Genomic DNA, 25,490 nt, shown 5'->3' with positions numbered 1-25,490 from the left:
ATCGAGTACATCTATGGTACTGAAGTCCTCAACAACATCTTCCTCTAAGGAAAATGAGGTAAGGAGTACATCCTCAAGAAGTTGCCAAAGCACAAGAAGGCTACATAGACCTCAGGTCCCAAGAGGAGTTCCATGCAGGCTCCAAGTGATGTTGGTACTGCAACAGTGAAGAGGAGCCAGTCATCTATGACAGACTTGGTACCAAATTCGGGTACCTGTACCCAGACCATCAGAGACACTGTTGAGAAGAGTTCTAAGCCCATTCCCGAACAGCATTCGGTAACAGTAACATGAAAGTCAACAATACCAAAGACGTATGGTACAGATGGGATCAGAGTCAACTCACTCCCATGCCAAGTGCTCGGTACCAGCTGCATTGGTACCAAAACTGCCCTCCACAGGTTCTCAATTGACCCCATCTTTGATACCCATCAATACCGCAAGAATTTGGATACCCTAAGGAACTGATAGTACCTTTGGAGCTGGAGTCTTTTCCTCAGCCAGTCTCCAGTTTCGTATCTCAAACTACCTAGCACATTATGACCAAATATGACTTTTTGATCTATTGGCAGATGGCGGATATTGCAGATAAACTACCTTAGCAGCATCATGCCTGCTTCCAAGCTTCTCTACCTGTTTGTTGTACCATTGCCTCTAATTGTATTAGTAAAACAATGAAAAGTCAATACCAGTGTCCTGCTAACTTGGGGGTGGGCTGGGTGCCATCTTCACATTTAAAAGTTGTAAGGAAAAATACGTGCAAACATTTACCCAAGATTGCTTCCCCATTCATCTGGCTCATCCATTGGCAGCACTGACTAGACTACAGTGGAGTCTTAAACAGGTCCTGGTTCATGGCATAGCTGGACTCTCTCTCCTGTCCCCACCCCACATTTCCTTTCTCCTCCTCCTCCTCCTCCTCGCTGTTCATGGCAGGGGTTTCTTTAATACGGTTGGGCCACATCTTAATAGAGTTTCTCATGTACACCGTCCATTGCGATTATACGGGCCATCTTCACTCACACTGTCAATCACATAACTTCCCTGTAGAAAGTACAATTACTGACATGAACAAGTAATATTAGGAAATTATATATGCATTTTCAGCATTTTTTTATTGCATAATAGCAGCTGGAAACAAGGAGGAGACCAAGCGCCATGTGACCAGCCATTTTTTCACAGATCATCAAATGTTCCACAGACAACAGTCTGGAAGCCACTGCTTCAGTAATTTACAATAGACAAAATTCCTTCATCTTTCAGAGCAGCAGGTGAAAGCACACCAATGTACAAAAAGACTTAGCTACATTAGATCACTGGTTTCTCCACAGGTGCTGGAAAATCTAATAAAGAGCTTAGCAAAAAAGCTTTTCATTGGAGTTTCTCAGAGCAATATGGTTTCTCAAAGCTTGCAAAGCGCTAGCTCTGGTTTCCCTTTGGCAAAAGTGAATATAGTAAACCAAGCTTTTAGTGGAGCGTTTTGTGAAGGGTTTGACACTGGCTGGGAGGGGAATATGGTTTTAATTACTTAGCTCTAAAGAAGGTTCAACCTGTCTGCACAATGGGGAAACTATTATTGGAACTCCTCAAATGTTTAGAAACAAGGGATGTGGGGAAGAGTAGGTGAGGCCGGGAATGTGAAGTCTGTGGAGTGCAAGATGGTGTTTAAGAATCAGGCCAACACTTACATACCTGACTAGGTGAAAGTTCTTGAACGTATAAGTTCAAAGGAGTTCTTAGGGTTGTTTTCTTTACGAAGTCATTCGTGAGAAATTAATCCTCTGATCTTACTGACAGCTGAAAATGTTGACACTCCCTTTAAGTGTCCATTACGTTAAATTAAATTACAATGGCAATTCATATGTCACGCACATGGGTCATAAATGAATACATTATGACTATGCAGTTATAGTGATGACCAAATTCATTCTGAGAGGGAGCACTTAAAAATTAAACTTATCTGTCACATTTTTTAAAGAGCTTCAACCAAACTTCAACAGTTGTACTTGCAGTTTTGTGTACCAAATTTTTGCATGCACATGGAGATGCATGATTAAAACCTATGTGCAAAATTGTGGGCAGTTTAGAGGTTGAGGTGAAAATTTGTCTATATGTGTTAATAGAACCATGACTCCAGGGATGAAAAGTATTTTCCATCATAAAATTGCTGTAGTCCAGAAACAGATGGTAAAAGGAAAAGAGAAATTCTGTTAGAAATTTTCACCAAAATTCACTATACTGAGTTCTGATATCAACCATCATAGTTTACAGATCATCAGTTTGAGAGAACGCAACACAGTAGGAAGATTTCACATAAGTGCCTGGGTTTAACAGATCAGCATTGGCTTACCACAGCATTGGCTTACCTTGCTATTTTGTTTTTGCGCTGAATCACATTCCAGCCACCTTCCTTGGTTTTTTGTTATAGAGGGAATGCTTACTGTGAATTCAGTATCTTTCTTTTCTCTTTGTAGGTCCAAGTTCAGTTAAAAACAAGAAAAAGGGTAAGTTAAAAATCTAATTTAATTTACTTGCTCACTGCAATGACTTCTCTCTAGCAAATGAGAAGCTACTTTTGGCTGTGAACTTTCTCTGATGAATATGAATACCGGACAAGTGGCATTTTTACTCTTATCAGTCTAGGTATACCTTGCCTCATATATATAATTTTCCACTTCTGTTGTAGTGATTGCATCATTGAGCAGGTTCATGTTTAGAAAGATAGGCATTTACTAATTTCCCCCCCTAAGAGCTGGCACATCAGTATTCAGAGGAGGCAGTGTAGGGGATGGAGTTGTAATTAGCTGCATAGTATACCAATAATTCCCAAGCTTTCATATTTGTAAATGCAGTTGGCTGGGTCATGGGCTAACCTGTCATTGGTTGCTTGTCCTTCATCATGTCATTTTCACTAAAATGATTTTCATCATCATCTCTGATTCTTAAAGTTTAGTTGGCAATAAGCCTAACTTTTTAGCAAGCATGTCTTTAGTGATATGAGCCAAAGTCCATTGACTTTAGGGCTTTGGATCAGACTCTAATACCACATCCTTCAAGCTGTTCAAAATGTTCAGTAATATATTTTAAAAGTGCTTATTAATGAGTTTATTTTATATTAATTAGATAATTTAGCGTGTTAGCCCAGTTGAGCTGCAGTGGTATTTAGTACCTGAGAGCTGCTATTTTGCAGCCCTCTTTTGAAGTATTTATGTTTCTGCACAGACTTTTTGTTAGGAATCTAACAAATCAAAACACCTCAGTTGCCTACCAGACTCCCTCTCAAAGGTCTGATGTCAGGAAACTGGTTTCAAAGAAGCAGTGCCAGCCGACCTACTTCGGCATCTGAAGAAGTGGGTATTCACCCACGAAAGCTCATGCTCCTATATGTCTGTTAGTCTATAAGGTGCCACAGGACTCTTTGCAGCCTACCTACTGTTACTCTTTCCTTTGCAATCCTTGAAGTATCCTTTTTGTGTATTCTGTAAACTCTTGTGTACATTTACAGAACATTGTAAGTTTGGAAAAAAATTGCTGTGTGCAGTGCTTGCATTCCTCCAGATGTAGCCCACATGCTTCAAAGATAGTGCAGTACTGGTCTAGGATATGATTCAGCAAAGCATTATTCATGCATTTAAGTTAAGCATATGCTTAAGTCCATCCCTGTTCACCAAAGAACTTATACGTGTCCTTAATGTTAAACATATGTGTAAGTGTTTGCTGAATAAGAACTGAGGTAAGCATGTGCTTAAAATAGGGAGACCACCCGTCCCTAATTGGGTGGGACAGTCTCAAAATGTATATTTCTAGTCCCGGTCCTGGGCTGAATGACTTTGGGACAGCATTTGTCCCGGATTCCCTCTGGCACCGCTTCATGCCTGCCTGAGGCTCAGGGCAGCGCCAGCCTCTTCCCAGTATGGGGCTGAGGTGGGCCTTAGTCCCCACCCGCCACAAGGCTCCACCTCCCTATCATTGTGGACAAACAATCTGAAACTGTGGCTGATGCTGGCTACAGTTGAGAACTCTGTCTATGTTTTCTAGGAAAGGCGCCCTAAATATTATATTTTCTAAAGACCTAGTTTTAAAAAAAAATCTGAAAACTTAATCCCTCTCATCTAGGATCAGTAGAACTAGAGGCCTCATAGGAAGTTATAATTATGACATTTTAACTGCTTTGGCGCAGCAGAGGAAAAAATGGTAGTACTGTATTAATCAATATTTTTCAGTTTCTGTGGTGCTGCCATATTTTGCAAAAACAGTGATTGTTCGTTGGTTGGCATGACCTAAAACAGAAAAAGTCTCAATTCCCCCTGCTTTTAAGAAAGGAAGTGTCTGCATACTGCCTGAAGACAGAGTTGGCAAGCTGGGAATCAGATAATCAAAGCACGCTCTATAAAGCTCTTCTGTGGCAGTGTTGGTGATCGCATGAGGACCCTGTGAAATCTAGCTAGATTTATGGTTGTGGCAACTCTACGCAAGGCATCGTCTGCTATGCAGGAGCCATGCAGATGCCATCTACTTAACCATAAGTATCAGCTTTCTCTTTTGGCTCACAGTCAAATACTGAATACTTTCAGGAGTTTTTTGAGAGGATATGCCAACACATTTCCATGTTGTGATTTCTTCCCTTGTTTTATATACACAGTTTCAAGCATACATGCGTTCATGCTCGCTCACTCTTTCTCAATAACTCTGGCTCATTTCCTGTGGGCAAAGGGTTTCAAGTATGGGTGGAATGCTGCCCAAGAAAGTGATTTATGTAACATGTTTTGTGGTGGAGATAGGGCAACTAAGTACCTCATCATCCTCCACAAGTTGCCTGCTTGCTCTTTTTACCAAATTTGAAGAAAGTTATTACCCATCTTCCAGATACAGCAATTCTTATACATCTCTTCAGCTCTGGACTGATCGCCTCACTATTTACTGTACAGCTCTGTTTCTACTTTGTGGGTTAGCAAGTCAGATTCACTGCATAGTGGAAAATTCATTTAAATAACTTGATGCACCATGTGCTCATGTGTTGCATCAGAATTACAGGTAATTGTTTTACACCTGAAGTAGCAAAATAGCCCTCTGGGGCAGGATTTAGTTAAAACAGCTGTAGTGTGTATTCCATCTTGATTCCCAAGGCAGAGCAAGGACAGACAGCAGTGAATCTGGCTTAAGTGCACATTTGATCCTGTATTAAGGTAGTCTAGGATAGAGAATGATATAAATCAAAGGAATTTAATAAAAATGCTTTATGGGAGATGTGTAAGGATTTGAATTTTGATTCAAAGTAATAATTTCAAAAATGTGTAATTATCCTATAGGGGAGGAGAGCTTGGGGATTGAAAGAGTACTCAACCACCTGCCAGCTCAGATTGGAAGAGGCATGCATGCTAATTGGGACAGAGATACTACCAACAATATACTTTGTCTGCTTTTACAACTTCTGCCCACCCTCCTAAGACATGTACCTTTTCATAAAATAATTTAAATCAAATTTCTGCTTTAAAAATACTACAGTCTAGTTTTTAATTTTCTTATAACTCAAAATAGAAGAGCAGGCCCAGGGAACATGGGGGAGAGAATGAGAGAATTCTAGTATTTCATAAAAGTAGTCAGCTCTCAGTTCTGTATACTAACATGTACAAGGAGTGGTGACTGTCTAACTTCCATTTCAGATAGAGACAAGAAATGAACTTTTGCGCCACCTAATGAAAGAAAAAAACCTGCATGTTCCATCAAACAACTCAGGAAAGGCAGTGTGATCAGTTGTAGGTAGATAGCACAGCAGCTCTGATTCTAGGCATCCTTGTTAACTGCTAGGCAGTGGTGTGTGCTTAGAACATACCAAAGGGGGGAAGCCCTTCCAACTTTGTGCTCACCAAAAATAATGAGATTATTTAATTTTGCACCATGACATAGATAGACAGAAGTGCAGTAACTTCCTTAGAAACAATTCTAGTGGTCTTTTTATTTCCTGTCCTAAACTACTGTTGTGGTCTGATTAACAGTTGTTTATATTCTATCCCAGAGATGGCTGCATTTCCTTGGTGGGTAAAGAGATTCCTATAAGCTTGTAATGCTCTTTAAAATAAGAGTTGTTATAAAAATATAAGTTTTTTTTTTAAACTTCATTAAAAGAAAATTGTTTACATCAAACTCTGAAAAGTTAGGAAATGCCAGAATTAAAGTTGCACAGACAGCCATAGTTAGGTCCCCTTGTACATATGCATTCTGATGTTTTTTACTTATTCCCTTTTTATTTTATTGCAACCACTGCCTCATCCAACGTGCAGGCTGGACAGTGCTCAGGGAATGAGACAGCTGTTCAATATTGGTATCCTCATCATGCTGCTAGTAGCCTTTGCCTTGTTTACTGCACATCTTCCAAAGCCTGCAACTAATACTAAATTATTCATTGCCTCAGTCTTTTTTCTAAAGCACTTATTACAATAGTATCTGAATGCCTGGCAAACATTCATGAATTTATCTCCAGTGCAGTATTAGAGAGCATTATTATCCCTATTTTATAGATGGGGAAACTGAGGGGGAAAAGACTTACCTGAGGCCACACAGTGAATCAGTGGTAGAGCAAGGATTAGAACTCAGGCTAGCTTGATTCCCAACCCGCTGCTCCTTCCTATAGACCACACTACCTTACTGGAAGAGTTATTGAGTATCCATAGCTCCTGTTGACTTGACTTGTAATTGTGTGTGTTCCATTTTTCTGTACATCGAGCCCCCAGATGTCTCAAGTTGGACACTCAGAAAATGAGGGATATGCAACTAACTAGCAGCCACATGCCAGACTTTTGGTTTAAGTGACTTACTCAGTATCACATAGGAAGACTGTGGATGGAATTTAGTTTGGCATTCATCTGCCTTAATCACAAGACCATCTCCTCTCTCCTTCCAATCCCCTACCTTATTCACTGCACACCCTTCAACTTCTGCAACAAATGAAGCAGGAACCTACAGTCAGCCTCGTTCATCCCCAGAGCACATCCAGCTTGTGCAGTGAATGAGACATAGGTCCTGTGGGAAAAAATAGAGCTGGTCAAAAATTTCATGACACAACACTGATTTAATTAAATTGAAACATTTCACAGAATTTTAATCCGAATTTTCATAGGAAATTATCTAAATGTTTAATTTTGACTTTGTCATTTTGACTTTCATGTTATAATTTTATCATCAAAATGTTTTGACCTTATTGAAACAAACTATTGTAAGAATATTTTGTTTCACGAAAAATTTTGAGATTGTGACTTTTTGTCCTGATTTGGGACAAAATCAAATTTTGAAATCTCTTAATTTCCCTCAGATTGGAAATTTTGAAGTTCAGTCACCTCTACATGTGCACAAAGAGACTGAATTAAGGTTCAACGGGCAATGTAATTTCCTATGTTTTAAAAAACTTAAACACAAGTTATATTATGTACAACTGTAACAACCACCACACACACATGCAATTTTGGGGGGTATAAATCTAGATGAGTCCTTAGCAGGTCTTGAGCTATAGGGCTAACTACATTAGCAGGCATCAGGAGAAGGCTGTTATTATGCGGGGAAGTGGCCCACTTAGGTTCAGGGGGTGCTTGGAGAGCCCAGAAAGTGCTCTCTGTTCTCTTATCCCTAAATGATCAAAGGAGCTTCTTCTCCATGCAGTGCCCCCAGACTGTGGATGGGCTATTTGGACCATGTTCTTCAAGGAAGTATTTTGAAGCCTATATATTTTTTCCAAATGTACCCTAGTCAACCAGCCTGCCTTTCCAGAGCAAAACTGCAAATCTAGAGCACCCAAATTTTATGCTCAGTGCATGTCCCACATATGAACACGATACAACAGGATTTCCAAGCAGGCAGATGAACTGGATCTTTATGATCGAAGGTTCAGCTCCATGTTTGTCTGAGGATTCTTGCTCCAGGACAATAGATTCCCTCTTTCCTCTTCAGTCTAGATTACAGAACAGCCTTGTAGAATGTTTAGTCCTAATTAAAAATATTTATATACATCTCAAGGAATTTGTCCGATAAGGGACCTGCTTCCTTCATGTTCAATTTCTCTCTTCATATTGTAAGCCCTGCTGAACCCACCTTCTTCTACCCAACAAGGGCTAGTGCAATCACCTGATGAAAAGGCCAACCATTGGTCACTATCTGTCATCTGATCCAGATTTTCTCACACAATAACATCACATTCTGGGCTGAATCACAAAATCTGAGCTAGCTGTTTGATCACGCTTTTAGCTTATCTCTCACCAGCTCCAACATGGCTGACTGCTGGAATAGAATGTGAGAACATGATCCTGGCTCTTCCTTTTTCTCACTCACTAGGAAGCTACCTGCTGTTCTCTTATGGGAGGGTACAGGGAAGCCAACTCAGAGCTTTTTAGTGCCACGCTCAGTAGGCAGAGGGCCTAACACACTATCTTGTGTTTTTCAGGTAAAAAGGCTGGTCCTCCAGGACCCAATGGTCCTCAAGGGCCACCAGGACCTCCTGGACCCCAGGGCCCCCCAGGAATCCCAGGGATCCCTGGAATTCCAGGCACAACTGTAATGGGACCTCCTGGTCCTCCTGGTCCTCCTGGCCCCCAGGGACCACCTGGGCTTCAGGGCCCTTCAGGTAGGTGTTTATTTAAATCCTAATTGGACAGATGCTTTGCAGACCACAGTGATGAGGGGAAATACCATGGTGATGGGAGTGGCATAAAAACTGAATAGAACCTACCCAGAGACCTCTCCTTCAGTTCTAACCTGAGGCAGTGGGGCTGCACTGTTATTATAACAGTATTAGAAGGTTCATTTTCTAAGTGCCATGTACAGTCTCTCATCAGGATGCAGACACTAGTACTCCAAACTAGAACTGGAGAGGGAGAAAAAAGAGGTTAAAAACCCTCTTTGTCCTTACCAGCTCAGCGGGACAGCTTGGAGATGGGCTACTATGTCTGCCCCAGCTAGCCTAACTAGTGCTGCTCCACTAACTAGTACTGTGCAGTGCATAGATAAGCCTGGCCTTTCACAGACAAATAAGACCTGATCCCTGCCCCAAAGAACTTAGACTACGTTTCGACATAACACAGTGAGTGATAACAAACAATGAAGGCAAGAGGATCATGTGGTTGTTCTGGTTTGCTATAGGTTCCACACTGTTTACGTTTGTTCTATTTGCAAGAAAAAAAATGCTACTTAAATGCCCCATCCATAGTCATTCCACTGGGTGAGAGTAGCAGTGAACTGCCAGGAGCTAGTATCCTGACATGACCTGCTATGGGACTAGCACTATGGCTAAATAGAGCAGCCAAAGGAAACTAGATTAATATCTACATATAGCTATGTGTTATCAGTTACTTCTGTCTCTCTTTGAGAAGCAGCATTGTCTAGTGGTTGAAGCATGGGACTGAAAAACTGGGTACTGTTACTTCAGTTCCCTGTAAGGTCTTAAGTCATTTCCTTTCTCTTTGCCTCAATTTCTCAATTTGTAAAATGAGTGTAACACTTGTCTACCTCCAGGGGGTGCTGAAGCTTCATTTTTGTCTGTAAAGCACTTTGCAGATTTCTAAGCATTCTCTCTGAAGCTGTCAAAGTATTTGTTCCCATTAACCTCCCAGTGAGCCTGAATTTCATTGGTACTGAAGTCTACAATCAGCTGTAACTCCTATGTATGAGTTGTCAGATGGATTGGTTTGAGGCTGCCCTGCTTGTAATATTGGTCAACAAGCTAATCTGTCCTAATCCACATATCTGATGTGGTAAACCATTGGGAAGGACATGACTGGATCAGAAAAGCTGCTGTCTGAGACAATTGTTAAGTTAGTCTCAGAGTAGTCCCAGGCAGCAAGTCTGTTTGCCTCTCACCTGGTTCACATGAAAATATTTTTTCCTGCACTTCCCATTTTCACTTCACTCTCCCTATATATTGTTTTAATTCATTTTCTGAGATAACAGAACACTGAAACTTCCTTCCTGAAGACAGACAAGGTTTATTACCCTTTCCCTAATGGGGCTTTCAGAGAAAACTGACTGGCTTTCAGTCTGTATACTAGGAGTGGCCAAAATGCAGCTCATAGGCAACTTGCAATCCTTAGTTCTTCTACAGTGCAGTCCACAGCGACCCTTATCTTTATTAAAGAGATCTGTGTCACAAAGATAACAGGTCCGTCCCATTGTGTGGTCTGGCTGCCCAGAATGAACTGGAGCATTGCAGTATGGAACCTGTAGTCTTTGGAGGATGCACCCCCATAATCAAGATGAGGGTTGCTGCAATTCGTTCTATTTAATGAAAACAGGTTAAATAAAGTTTGGGGACTCATGATTTGTCAGATAAAATTGCAAACCAAGAGGAAAGATGGAATGCAGCATTTCCAGTTTAGAGACCTGTTAATTGTTAAGCTCAATGTCACTCATTGTCTTTCTTCCTTCCCACTGAAGATGTTAGGAAAACCCCTGTTTTTTTACTCAGTAGACAGGAGATCTGCTCCATCTGATTTTGCAGAAGTTTCTCAAGTGCCATCTTTATTTTGTGGATATTATATTTTGCAGGTGCCGCAGACAAAGCTGGCTCCAGGGAGACACAGGTTGGTTGATTCTGTCTTGGGGGGAAATGTCAGTTGAGCTGGCTAGATTTTTTTTTTTTTTTTTAATTTTACAAGGGTACATTTTCTAAATGTCCATTTTGTGGTAACTTTCCTGAATAAATGAACATCTTGTGCTAAATGGTTGTTACACTCACATAAATACCAAAAGAAATGACCAGAATCACCTTTACCATTGGAAATGCCAGAGGAAGCACTTGATTTGCTGCTTACTGAACAGTTTGCTACCTTTTCTCACCTTCTTAAAATACCTTAAAAAAATCTCTTGTCATTGGTTTATTTTAACCCACTCCATCATTTACAAAAAGCGTTCCTGATGTACAAGGAATTTCAAATGGAAAAGGTAAAGACTGTATGAATTGTACTCTTTAAATATAAATGAATGCACTCAAATCCACATTGACACAAAGAAAATAATAATGAGTCCTCTTGCCTAGTTGTGCACAGCCAGCAATATTCTGGAGGTCTGCAATGACTACTTTGAACTTTATATCCTGATCATCAATTCCACAGAGAGATAAATAAGGTTATTTAGTAGAATAAAGCAGTGCATCTGGATAATTTTAACTTGCTGTACTCTTATTTGCAGCCAGCTGTGGTTCATCTCCAGGGCCAAGGGTCAGCAATTCAAGTAAAGAATGGTAAGAATGACAAGAGATTGTCAACCACTAAAAGGGTCCTATCCTGCACCCTCAATTTCGTAGCTGGGCTCTCTATGCAATATACTGCATCGTATGAGACACTAATTCAACTCATGGTCTTCTCAATATGGTCCTCTGTTAGTCTTACTGTCACTTAGGGAGGTTTTCTGCTGCCTCCAGCCCCATCAGTCCAACTATCTTTTATGCCTCATCCATCCTCTTCTCCACTATCCTAAAACACACAAGTCTCACCAAATAATTCTCTGTCCCAGTCCATCGTCTGCCCACTTGCTGACCTCCAAATAGATTATCTGCCTCCTCAAACCAACTGAACAATCAGTCCCCATTCTCCCCTCCACAGACTAACCAGTCCTCTTCCCCAGTCTATCTTCTGCCCTCCCTTCAGTCCTGAATGTATCCTATGCCTGCCTCCATTTTTCAGCAATCCATCCTCTGTCCACTAGCACCCTACTCCGTTCTATAGCTCCCAGTCTCATCAATACATTCTCTGTCCCTATCAATTCTCTGTTCCCTTCCCAAAGTTCCCAATCAGTGGACTTTTCTACTCTTCTAACCCCCTAGATTCCAAATGAAATCTCTACCCACACGCTTCACTTTCACCTCAGCTTCCCCAAATCTCTGACCTCCAATCTATCAAGCACTTCAGTCCAGCTCTATCTATCCTAAGTACCCATCCCTCAGCCAGTTGATCCTCCCATCCAACCAGTTGATGTTCTTTTCTTCCCCAAAACTTACTAAATCTTTTTTCATCAACTTACCTAGCAAATTGACCCTTTCTCCCTCTACTCATCTTCAGCAAATTTGACCTTGTGTTCTCCTCTGCCGGTAAAACTGATCCTGTATGTGTTGCTGTTTCCTCCAGTAATTTTGATCCTGCAGTAAAATTGAGCTTATGCTCTCTTCCCCCTGAAAACTGATCCTATGTCCCTCTCCAATTTACATGAAGGTTTTTTTTCTCTCTGCCCATAGGAGGGTCACAAGATTCATCAGATGCCTCCTTTCTCCCTGTGGTTCAACTCTTGTGGTTGTGTTGGAAGGGGAGAAATTCTGTGATAAGTGCTCCCCTGCCTCGACCCAAGCCAAATCACTGGAACACTGATCATATTTCCCATGTAGTATCCCAAGACACTCATAAGAACATAAGAATGACCATCCTGGGTCAGATCAATGGTCCATCTAGCCCAATATCCTGTCTTCCAACAGCAGCTAGTGCCAGATGCTTCAGTGGCAGTGAACAGAACAGAGCAATTTATCGAGTGATCCATCCCCTGTCATTCAATCCCAGCTTCTAGCAATTAGAGGTTTAGGGACACCCGGACCATGGGGTTGCATCTCTGATCATCTCGGCTAATAGCCATTGATGAACCTGTCATCCATGAATTTATCTAAGTCTGTTTTGAACCCAGTTACACTTTTGGCCTTCACAACATCCCATGGCAATAAATTCCACAGGTTGACTGTGCATTGTGTAAAGAAATACTTCCTTTTGTTTGTTTTAATCCTGCTGCCTATTAATTTCATTGGGTGACCCAAGTTCTTGTGTTATGAGAAGAAGTAAATAACACTTCCTTATTTACTTTCTCCACACCAGTCACGATTTTATAGACCTCTATCATATCCCCGCTCAGTCATTTCTTTTCCAGGATGATTAGTCCCAGTCATTTTAATCTATTCCATACCCCTAATCATTTTTGTTCCCTTTCTCTGTACTTTTTCCAATTCTAATATCTCTTTTGAGATGGGGTAACTAGAACTACATGCAGTATTCAAGGCGTGAGCTTACCATGGATTTATAAACTGGCATTATGAAATTTTCTGTTTCCCTCTTTCCTAATGGTTCCTGAAATTCTGTTAGGTTTTTTGACTGCTGATGCACATTGAGTAGATGTTTTCAGAGAGCTATCCACAATGACTCCAAGATCTCTTTCTTGAGTGGTAACAGCTAATTTAGACCCCATCATTTTCTATGTATAGTTGAGATTATGTTTTCCGGTGTGCATAACTTTGCATTTATCAACATTGAATTTTATCTGCCATTTTGTTGCCCAGTTACCCAGTTTTGTAACATCCCTTTGTAACTCTTTGAAGTCTGCTTTGAACTTAACTATCTGAGTAATTTTGTATCTGCAAATTTTGCCACCTCACTGTTTACCCCTTTTTCCAGCTCATCTATGAATGTGTTGTACAGCACTGGTCCCAGTACAGATCTTTGGGAGTCCCAGCTATTTACCTCTCTCCACTGTGAAAACTGAACGTTTAATCCTATGTTCTGTTTTCTGTCTGTTAACCTGTTACTGATCCATCAGAGGACCTTCCCTCTTCTCCCATGACTCCTTACTTGGCTTAAGAGCTTTTGGTGAGGGACCTTGTCAAAGGCTTTCTGAAAGTCCAGGCACACTATATCCACTGGATCTCCCTTGTCCACATGTTTGTTGACACCTTCAAAGAATTCTATTGATCAATGAGGCATGATTTCCCAAAGGCTGTGTTGTTGACTCTTCCCCCAACAAATTGTGTTTATCCATGTGCCTGGTAGCTCAGTGGTTTGAGCATTGGCCTGTTAAACTCAGGATTGTGAGTTCAATCCTTGAGGAGGCTATTTAGGGATCTGGGGCAAAAATCTGTCTGGGGATTGGTCCTGCTTTGAGCAGGGGGTTGGACTAGCTGAGGTCCCTTCCAACCCTAATATTCTATAATTCTGTTCTTTATTGTAGTTTAAACTATTGTAGTTTAAACTACAGTTTGCCTGGTACTAAAGTTAGACTTACTGGCCTGCAATTGCCAGGATCACCTTTGGAGCCTTTTTTAAAAAATCAGCATCACATTAGCAGTCTGCCAGTCATCTCGTACAGAGGTTGATTTAAGCAAGGCCAACTGAGGACACACAGAGTAGCTACAGCTCCGCATGCTCTCCATTCACACATAGGAGGCTGCTGCAGAGTGCTCTGAGGGCTGCATGGGAGGTAGTGAGGAGGGAGAGGGGAAGTGGGTGCCCCTTACTGCCTCTTAGCTAATATAGGTAGAGCTGACAGCAATGTTTATAGTTAAGGCTGCTCCATACTATCCATTGAAAGAGTGTATTTTCATTTCTTTATAACATTGCCAGACTTTAACCATTGGTGCTAAAGTTCTCATGCCAAGTGTCTACCTCAGGCTGAACTTTTTCTGAAGTTTCAGAGCAATGTTACAGCTATTTCTGATAATTATATTAGGGGAGAACACATTGTTTTGCATGTGGTGGTTGGTTTTTTTTTAATGTTTGCAACTTTAATTGAGAGGTTCCTGCTTTCAAGCAGGGACTTGAAATACGGCAAGTGGGTCACCCACAGGTCAAGAGAGATCCCCTTTGGTGCATCCAAATTTCACCAAATTATAAGCCTTTGAAAATTACTGTTTGTACATTCTCAGTAGAAGTATGCACATTTGGCAGTAAAATGCTCTGAACATTCCATCTGTACTGAGCATGCTCCATCACCACAGAGCTCCATGGCAACCACAGTGAGCATGCTCCATTCCCATAGAACTTATTAATAGGAATTACCCTGCAATTGTTCCTCCCAGCTTCTGGAAGCTAATGTGCCTGGCACCAAAAGTGAGAGCAAAGTAGATTCACTCCTGCATTCTCAGAGGTTCCCCCGCTGCCACCCAGCAGCCTTGAGGAGAAGGAAGAAACACTGCCTTGAATGTAGACAGAAGAAGAAGGGAAAGGCAGGTTTGGTGGGGAAGGGATAGGAGCAGAGAGAGACTGGGACAAAAGAATTAGGCATGGGAGAACTGGGTAGAACCGTCTATAACCACTAGAGCACATTCCCCCACAGAACCTGTAAGTTGAAACAGTATTCGTGGATCCCAACAGTCCCCTGCTGTCAGCAAATAGCTGTGAAAAGAACCAGCAAAGTGTGTGTCTCATCCCCATCTAGTGGCTGGCTCATATAGAGGATAACAGTCTACTACTGCTACCAATTACTCCATTAGGTCTAGTGGTAGAGGTCTGTGTTATAGTTCTAAAGGTTCCAGCCTCATTAAAGACTCAAGTTTTAGACAGTATAGTACCACATGATGAAATTCTTGTTTTTATTTTGATTTTTTTTTTTAATCTAGAAAATTACATACAAAGAAACCATGTTAAAAGAATGTTAAGGTTGCAAAGTCAAGCATTCAAAAGTTAGGAAATGACAGAATCAAGGTTGCCCATGCAAACTTAATTTGACCCCCTTGTGCATATGCATTTATGAGACCGCCTTTAGTTACAGGATCACATACTATTCTTCCCACATGACCTCACTTCATTCATGCATAGGATGTACCTCCTCTGGGGATGAATCAGGGTTGTGTAATGAATTAGGCTGTTATCTATAGGACTTTACCTCATTTGTTAAAGAAGTTAGAAATTCTGCAGGGAATGAGGCAGGAGGTTGCAGAAAGAAAAAAGATGGTCTCATGGTAAAGGCAATTGAATGCTGCCCTGGAGAATAGAATTCTACCTGTCTCCGCCACAGAGTTCCTATGTGATGTTAAGTAAGTCACTTATACCAAACTTCTCACAGGAGGCCACTAATTGTATGTTCCTTTATTCTCCAGGTGCCCAACATGAGACACCTGGAGCCTGAGTTACAGAAGTGCAGAATTCTCAGAACTGCAGTTGAAGTCAATGGGAGTTGTTCTTTGAATACATAAAGTGCTATGTAAATGTGAAGTACGCTGAAAAATCAGGCCTTAGATGTCTCAAGTTGGGCACCCAAAATTAGTGGACATTTGACAATTTTGGCCTTATTCTTTCTGTGCTTCAGTTTCCTACCTCTAAAATGGGGATAATAATAGTACCTCTCCTCATAGGAGTGTTGTCAGAATAAATTAATTAATGTCTGTGAAGCACCCAGATTATGGTGAGCGTTCCACAGACACACCCAGGAGGAAATAATCATTCTGTATTCAGTCCAAACTATTAATGATGTTTAGTAAATGAGGCCTAGGGCCAAATACTGAATGCTGAAAAGAAATATTGAATATCTACCATTCAGTGAGCACCATCCACCTGTTACACTGAATGAGGCAGGATGCTTGTGCAAGAAATAGTATAACATGAAATTAAAGACAGTATCATAAGGCTTTCACAGAAGGGGGCTGAATTAATCTACTGGCATTCTTAATTTTGGCATTTCCTAACTTTGAGTGCTTGACTTCGCAACTTTAGTATTCTTTTATTTTATATGTAAGATATCTGTAATCTGTAGTTGTGTTTGTATTGCTACTGCGCTTTTCATTCTGACGGGTACTGAGTGACTGCCATTTTCTCATACTGAGATCTTTCAGGTGGAGTGCTCAATGACTGGTCTCGCATCATTATGAACCCCAAGGTGTTTAAGCTGCATGCACGCAGTGGGGAGCTGGAGGTACTGGTGGACGGCACATACTTCATCTATAGTCAGGTAGAAGTGAGTACGGTCCTAGGCCTAACTCCTATTCCTGTATTCAAAATGCAAAGCCTTGCATGAACCACAAGGGGGCTCCAGAGAGCCAGCAAAGGCCAGGAACTTGTATGTGCTCTGAACCATTTCATGTTGTAGGATGTGAGTAGAGGAGGAAGATGTAAAATCTTTGGGAGTGCAAGGTCATGTATTATACCATAATACAAGCTACAAGGGATTAGTTACTGAGCATACATGCAGACTCAATACAAAATTCCATGTGCCATAAATCCTGCTGGTTTTTTCTCCATACATTCTATTGTGCAGTTACTCACATCCCAAGTCAGTACTGAACAACAAGCCCAGAAGGAAGCTAGAGGTCACTTTGCTGCTGGAGGTGCTGTCTTTTAAGGGATATATAAAACCAAAGTCCTGACTACTTATGATAATTTAAGATCCCATGTCACCGTTTATAAATGTAGGACTGTTAGCCCTGCTGTCCTGGCCAAATTCCAAGTTAGGTAATTCCATTCCGCCTCCCAATTTCCTCCTGTGGTTTTAAATGGATACAATACTCTTCCAAAATCATTGTGTAGCATGGCTGTGTGCTGTAAAACTGCTGCTGCAGTTCACTCCAGAGATGAGTGCAGTGTATGTATGTATGTAGTCTGTAAAGGGCTTTGGAATCCACCAGGATGCAAAGTGCTGTGTAAATAGAGGCTGATGATGATTATGATTATACAGTACACTTCTTAACATGGCATCTCCCAGAGAACTGTTTCCTCCACCCAAGTGTTATTCAGGAGAAGGATTGTTTAATTGGGATGTCTCGATATTCTGATAACCCATATCCTGGAGCTTCTGAACTCCACAGGAAATAAGGCAGCTGCAGAGCTTCTAAACTCCATCCCAGTCCCTCCATAGGGTCTGCATTGACCTCTGCAGAGAACAGCTATATAGATATTGGAACAGATTTTAGAATCTCTGCAACTGGCAAAAGGGCTTCCATGAGGCTTCATAATTAAAATAGCGTTACTCCAGACTTATGGTATCAACTGCATCTTCTTATGACTTGTCTGTCTGCAAGTAACAGTTCCAAGGCAGGCAATGCAGACTCCAGACATCAATGAGTTAATCTTAGAGTCTCTTCCATGGAGCTGTGCACCAATATATAGGCGGCAAATTGGAGTAAAATTGTTCCCTTAAACTCACACTGACAATTGCTGGCAACAGCATTTCAGCACTGAAGACTTTGTCCTGTGAAAAAGTAGAGCTAACTTTTTTCTTTGTTTGGGGCAATATGCTAGCAGTGAGGAGGAGATGAGCTTCTATTGGGCAGTTTCTGTGCAGTGATGGGATTTCCTTTCAGCTGTACATCAGCAGGATGGAATACAACTCAGTGAAAGTCCACAGACTATGGAAAACTAACAAATACCCATTGCCTCCAGGATGGATGAGTCCTGCCATTGTCCTCTGAGATCACCACTCCCCATACAGACTTCTACCATACATCCTTCAGTTCTTCAGTATCAATGTTTTAAAGGGAGTGGAACAGCTTTTGCAGGAAAATAAAAATAAAACAAGGTTAAAACTGAAATGTCCTGAATCAACCCAGAATTGCTGGGTGGACTTAAAAATAGCAGGTCTATTAATATTATACATTCAATCCAAGTATTTGAAGACCATTTCCCCTTTCATTTACCTGCCCAGGCCTGAGCTCAAGAGTCTGTGTGTCCCCTATAATAGCAGATGACTTTGAAAGCACCTCAGATAGTTCATCCTAGAGCATTATTAATGGCAGGTTATAGGGGGCTGTGGGATCCTGAAAACTAGACTTGGCAGATAGGTCAAGGAGGACCTGAGCTTAAAATAGGCTCTTTTAAAAGGAGAAGCTATTTGTAATGGTTAAGTCTGGTTGTAGTTTTCTGTTAGTGGCATATTTTAAATATATTTTATTTTACAGCAGCACTTGAGTTCCCTTTTTAATAAAGAGAAAGCTGTGCTGGTCCCTGTCAGGATTCTCACCTAGATCTTTGCTTCTGTGGGGTTTGCCTCCATTCACAAATACTTGAATGCTTGCTCACCCTCATGTTTGTGTTAGTAGGAGATGCATATAAAAGTCTTGTATGTGTTGCTTGCTCAGAGTGAGCCAGCCCACTGTAGATGTAGGTATAGAGGGACTATGGAAGTGATCCGTGTTTAATTGAGGAAAGGTGCACGTGCATGAGCACATTTGCAGCAAGAAGTGGGTGGTTTCCTGGTGCACAAACACACCTCTGCCTCTCCATAACACCATTTCTTCCTCCTGCTTCATAGGTGTACTACATAAACTTCACAGATTTTGCCAGCTATGAGGTGGTGGTGGATGAAAAGCCATTCCTACAGTGCACCCGGAGTATTGAGACAGGCAAGACCAACTTCAACACCTGTTACACAGCTGGGGTCTGCCTCCTCAAAGCCAGGCAGAAGATTGCAGTGAAAATGGTCCATGCTGACATCTCCATCAACATGAGCAAGCACACAACTTTCTTTGGGGCCATACGGCTAGGAGACGCACCAACATCTTAGATGAACTTGGCATATACATGGAGTCTCCCAGAACTGCACAGTGCTGCTTTTCATAAGAATATGAGGGGGTTCTATAATCCAGCCACAAAGAAAACTGATCCAGAGCTATTTATTTCTTTACGTGGATACAGGAAGAGTAAGGTCACCTGTGATTTGCATGGAGACTTGTATTGGAAAGGCAGTTGAGAAAGCATTGTGAGGAAGAAAGGCTAGCATGTCCTTTCTTGCCTCAGTGTTTCAAGTATTACTGCACTGATATTCTGCTCTGTGGTCCTCACCAGAGATTTGTGGTGAGAATGATATGGGTTTCCTGCTTTTATGTTGCACTAGCTATAGCATCCATGGCAGTGGCAGAAGGCAAGAAAAGACAGACTTTCTGATGAGTTGTTCTCTCTAGGCATTCATGCACTGCTGCCTTTGCACACTGAGGGCAAGAAACCTGTGGGGTTTCTCCACCTACGAGGGAGAATTCTATTTTAGGGCAATGGCATTGCAGTGTGAAAGGTGAGAATGAGCCCTAGTCAGTGGTGTTCATCCTCTGGACTGTAAGAATAAGTAGGTTGAGTACTTCTGTACCAGGCTTGGAAGCAGGCTGCAAATGTAATGAGCATTTGATGAGCATTAAAACATAGTCACAAAATAAAATGATACCACATAAAAAACTCTCTCAGCATTTTGCAAGCCCAGCATTGAGATGCTCTAGGCAGCAATGACCACAAGATGTTTCAGTGCCACTGGTACTTTTAAGCTCCGGCCACGTGCCTAGAGGTTTAAGTTGCTCTAATGGGCACTTCCTGGAAGTGGTGGTGTTGCAATAGCAACTTGTGATTTTACAAAACTAACATGTTGCATATGAGGAAATATTTACATAGGCTTCATAGTGCAGCATGCTGCAAACACGGATACTCACTCTCACACACACACACATACACTCACTCTCTGCAGCATCCACTGAAATGGGTATTTTTATGATTAACATATACAAGCAAACAGAAATCTTTTCTGTGTTATTGGCAATTATGTGCTGGGTTTTAGGTGCTTTATTCTTTTTCTATACTAGTGAAGAATCTTTCATTTCTTGTCTGCCCTTCTCTATCAGAAAGACAGTTAATCACCACTTATTACACTATTTTCTAGCATGACCTGTACTGAAAACTTTGGTCCAATGCATACACACCCTTCCCACTTCTCTTTTCTCTGGACTCGACTGATTCTATTCCCAATGTGCCTTTTAGGCATTAATGGAAAAATTAGAAGACTGTGTTTCTTCAGGCTTTCTGAGCAGCTCTTTCCTTCTATTTCCATTTGACTGGTGAGATCTAAATCTAAGAGCTGTACTTGAAGTCGGGAAGGGGAAAGGGCTTTATTCACTCCTCTGTATCATACCCTTTTAAAAAAAATAAACTGGCCATCTTTGAACAGAGCTTTCCCCCAAAATACAGATTATATATGGGAGGGTGATAGCTCAGTCAATATATTAAAATAAAAATGAATTTCTGGAGATTGGAAGAAAATCCTAAACAGACAGCCTGGTGCTACCTTCCTCTTTACCAGTAAGGGCTACTTGACAGCGATAACCTATTGGCATTTGAAAATGACCCTCTATCAGCACCACAAAGGCAGTAATTGGATTGGCCAACTAAGGTTCCAACCTATACTCTTCAGCCTAGAGTACCCTTAGCTTCACTGTTCTTCCCCATTCATAATGAGCGATGTCAATGTGTAAGGAGAAAAGCACCTTCCAAAGACTGCCATTCCTATGAGAGAAATGCATCATAGGGGGAACTAGCCTTTGAGTTCAGGCCTCACTACTCATTGGAGGGGTATAGTTATGCCATAAGTGCATGACAAATTCCCTATTACTCTTTTCTTCATATGATCTGCCTCCTTTCCAGCCTCAACATGTTGGACTAGCATGAGCATTAGGACATTTAACTAGTTTTCAGCGGTTTGTTTCCCTCAGAATCAATTGGAAAGACATATTTTTCTGATAACAATGAAGTTGGGAAATGTGTGTGATGGGAACCTCTGTTAACCAACTCATTAACAAGTATATTTTCGAATACAGTCTACTTAAACGACAAGACTAGGGACAAGCAAAAGTAGTGAAATGATAGAGAAGAGCATGATGGAGTTAGTTATGCTCTTGTGTCCCATTCTGCTAGGCCCCATGATTCCCAGTTGAATGATAAGGCTTCCACTAAGCAGCAATATTCCATCTGTGCAAAGGCAGAACACTCACTGTGGGAGCACCATGTATCTCTGTCTAGCCCTCCTCCTGGCATGTACATAGAACAGCAATGAAGGACTCCGGAAGGAACAGAATAGCGCCTTCCTCATCAGATTTAATTTCTTGTATGTTCAGTTAGTGGAATGCACCTTTTCTGATTTTGCATTACACCAAATGGTGAATTCAGTATAACTTGAGTTCCACAGCATCGAGCACAGGAGACTGGGGAGCACATGACCTGAAGAACTCTGATAGTATGTTAGGGCCATATTCATCACTGGCATAAGTGAATATAACTACATGAGAGAGTGAATTGAGCCATAAAGAACCTTTTTATAAATGAAAACCCAATGGCTTCTCTAGCAGCAAAATCTCATTACTGGAGTATTAGACTACATTATTAAAATGACAAACTTATTGCAAGTTCACCTAGGTCCGGGTGGGCAAACTATGGTCCGGCCTGCGAGCCATTTTAAACCGGTCCGCGAGCTGCTGCTAGGGAGCCAGGTCGGGATGGCACCACGCGGCTCGGCCCCTCTCTGGCACTTCAGCCGGGGCGGCAGGTCGGGGGCCACACCATGCAGCTCGGCCCTACTCCGGCTCTCCAGCTGAGGCACCGGGTCGGGGGCCGCACCATGCAGCTCCTGGAAGCCGCGGCATGGCCCTGCTTTGAGGGTCAGGGGCCGCTCCACACCTAGGAGCCGGAGAAGGGACATGTCACTGCTTCTGGGAGCCGCTCGGAGCCTGCACCCCAAGCCTCTCCCCACGCCCCAACCTCTTGCCCCAGGCCTGATCCCCCTCCCGCTCTCCAAACCCCTTGATCCCAGCATGGAGCACCCTTCTGCACCCCAAACCTCTCATCCCCAGCCCCACCGCAGAGCCCGCACCCCCAGCCGGAACCTGACCCCTTCCTGCACCCCTGCCCCAGCCCTGATCCCTCTCCAAACCTCTCGGTCCCAGCCCAGAGCACCCTCCTACACCCCAAACTCATCCCCAGCCCCACCCCAGAATCTGCACCCCCAACCAGAGTCCTCATTTCCTCCCACACCCCAACCCCAATTTTGTGAGCATTCATGGCCCGCCATATAATTTCTATTCCCCAATGTGGCACACAAGCCAAAAAGTTTGTCCACCCCGACCTAGGTTATAGCATGGATTCTTTCTGAGACATCTCAGGGCCCCTGTTTAATTTTCTGATGGTGCAAAGAAAGGAGTGGAGCAGAAGAAGTGTGAGACCAGATTGTAGTCAGCAGGGCGAAAAGAGGCACTGTGAGAGAGTTTAACAAGATACTAGGGAAAATAGGGGCTTGCTTCAGTCATCCACTGTGATGTCTTCTGACAGGCGTCAGTTGCTAATCAGGTTGAGAAAAGTGAGTGCTTCGTTAATGGACAAATGTCGAGCATATCAGGAATTCTGGTGGGTAGTGCTGTGCTCTGCAAATGCAGCCCCTGCTGCCTTCCTGTTTGTGTCTCAGCCTTTTCCCTTTGAGTGGCAATCTACTTCCTCCGCCCTTACCAGTGAGCCTTAACTGTCATTTTATTGCTAGCTGGACCCCAGTTGCAGAAAAGTAGCAAATGGTTACTGATTTATAATATACAATTGTAAACCTCCAAAACTCTTTCTGTGGAGACAATTTGTAGAGAAACTGGAAAAGCTGCTACAGTCAGGCCATTGTTAAAAGAAGCAAATATCTGCAGTAGATGCCTTTAGTTGTGAGCTGATTACCAGAGAATGATTGACCTGCTGCCTTTGCTATCCCCAAGTGCCTTTCTTACACAGATAAGCAGGTTGCCTTTTTAACCTATTGAGGTCTCAAATAGCCCTGCTCCTACTGACCGTCATGCCTGGTCATCACTAGACTGCGATGTTCCTCTTAAAGAACACTAGAAATTAAAATGCTTTGCTGGAAGAGTGCCAGCATTTGTGTTTAGAAAAGCATTCTGAATTGAACAAATGAAGCTAGATGGTTCAGTTTTTCTCACAACCATGGGGGAGCCATCACAGGTTGGGAGATCCCCCTCATCTCTGCAATTCTGCCCTTTTATCCCTCTTGGGAGAGACAGTGAAGAAGAGAATTAGTGTCAAGCTTCCAAAGCTGTCCAGCTACTTACTGGTCTTTCCAGTTTTAGTGCCCATTGCCTCCTGCCCCGAAATAGACTCCTGTTGCTATTCTCCAGCACACAGCAGCATTGCCACAAGTTTCTAGAGCAAAGAGAAGCAATTATGTATTTTATGGTAGCCTAAAGGTCACCCCACTGAATTGAGGATTTATCCACAAGTGCGGTGTTCAGGCTAGGCATCTCACTGAGATGCTTTCAAATCTGTTTGGAATGCAGAAAAGCTGCAAATAAGTTTGACTGCAGGCTAAACACTACTTGCTGCATACAGAAGCTCACTCACTGTTGAAACAAATAGCAGTGTAGTACTGGTCTCATTCTTCTGTGCCTCCATCTCTTCCAGCTATCTCTTCTGAGAGCAGACTGTGCCTGTTGGGAGCATTGGGAACAAAACCTTGGTGACTTGGAATAAGCAGTGCCAGCCATCTAGTTTTTGCAGGCTGAATCTGAGTCCCATTATTCAGCAAGGTCCCTCCCCCCTTTTTATTACCCCCCCCATCATCCTGCAGATAAGTGTTTCTGGCTCCTGGATTGTATACTCTACCCACTTGAGTTTGCAATAGGAAGCAATAATGTATTTTGTTGCCATTGTTGAATACCTTTACAAATGTACCCCCTACAAGATGAGGTTTGTGTGTCATTTCCTTTAATTGAGTAAACGGTTTATGAATCATTGCTTCCAGCAAACCTCCACTCGGGCTCGTTAATGAAAATATTATGGCAGAGGAGTTTTGGTCAAAGATACAGCAACTCCGAGCCCATCTTACTGTTGTGTGAGCTGCACAGTGATACAGTGATGCTGCGCTGTGAGTCAGCATCTTCATTCAAGACACTATCTGTATATAAAATATACATAATGTATATAAACTGGGATGTAAGTTTATGTAAATTGTCAGTATTTTCTTTGCAAATAAAGCTTTTTCCTGATCTGACCTAGTTCAGTCACGGCTGAAACACTTTCTTTTTTTTTCCCTTAAGAACCTTCTGTCTGATAGCAGTTTGTGTTGCCAGTTCTCACAAGTTTATGATGAGTCTCCCCATATCTGGTATTTTTCTTAAAGCCCCAGCTACTGGGATTGAGATTGCGTGAGAATCACAGCTTTTATTTAAAAATGAAAGTTTCTAGTATTTATGGTTGCAGAGAAAATGTTGAAAATGTGAACTGAGTGCACCCTAAGTGCTCAGAAGATAAAAGAACCCCCCAGATTTATATTTTTAAATCTCATGACTTTTAAGCCAATCTTATCATTTTGGGGGCCTGCCCTATGATTTTTGCATTCTAGGGCTCCCTTGTGCTGCATTGTTTTAATGGTACAGAACCCTGACCTCTGCAGAATTGTTCAGTAATGGTCATTTGTCTCCTCCCTTGGATTCATGTGGAGCCAGATGATACTATACTCAGGACTGGTTCTAGGGTCAGGCAAGCAGGTGCCTCCTTCCAGGGCACAGTACTGCTATTCTACTTGGCTTTTTGTTTTCCTCATCGCTGATTGGCTGGCCTTTTTTGCTTGCTGATTGGCCACTCAGGGCAGGAGGGCACCAAAAATGTTTTCTGCCCTGGCTGGCAAAATGGCTAGGGTAGGGTTGCCATATTCAAACATTTAAAAAAGAGGACACTCCACAGGGTCCCAGTCCTGCCCCCGGCCCTGCCCCAACTCCGCCCCTTCCCCACCCCCATTCCAACCCCTTCCCCAAAGTCCCTGCCCCAACTCTGCCCCCTCCTCTGAGCACCCCGCATTTCCCCCTCCTCCCTCCCGCTCTGAGCTTGGTTGGGGGTTGCTAAGTGCTTCCCTGCTCCCCACTCACCCTGAAGCCCCTGCACCCCCCCGCTCTCCACTGGCCCTGCAGCCCCTGCACCCCCCTGTCCCTGCAGCCTCTATGCCCCTGCCTGCCCTGCTCCTCCTCGCCCTGCAGCCTCTGCACC

General features: G+C 42.5%; 1 protein-coding gene across 4 annotated transcripts in view; it reads left to right on the top strand.

Moving 5' to 3' along the window:
- The window catches only part of EDA (ectodysplasin A), a 207,964-nt gene extending 183,466 nt beyond the window's left edge, over window positions 1-24,498 (top strand). The window contains exons 3-8 of one of the 4 annotated variants that reach the window (XM_065556556.1): window positions 2,475-2,504; window positions 8,432-8,611; window positions 10,528-10,562; window positions 11,170-11,221; window positions 16,556-16,671; window positions 18,967-24,498. In XM_065556556.1, the coding sequence (XP_065412628.1) occupies window positions 2,475-2,504; window positions 8,432-8,611; window positions 10,528-10,562; window positions 11,170-11,221; window positions 16,556-16,671; window positions 18,967-19,218 (665 nt within the window). In that variant the 3' untranslated portion in view covers window positions 19,219-24,498. Of the gene's footprint in view, window positions 1-2,474; window positions 2,505-8,431; window positions 8,612-10,527; window positions 10,563-11,169; window positions 11,222-16,546; window positions 16,678-18,966 lie in introns of all 4 variants that reach the window. The other 3 variants (XM_008166518.4, XM_065556555.1, XM_065556554.1) reach the window with 3 other exon arrangements.
- Window positions 24,499-25,490: the final 992 nt, after the last annotated feature.

This window comes from Chrysemys picta, chromosome 9 (genome assembly GCF_011386835.1).
Source record: "Chrysemys picta bellii isolate R12L10 chromosome 9, ASM1138683v2, whole genome shotgun sequence".
Classification (NCBI taxonomy): Eukaryota; Metazoa; Chordata; order Testudines; family Emydidae; genus Chrysemys; species Chrysemys picta.
This window is presented reverse-complemented; position numbering and strand designations above follow the sequence as displayed.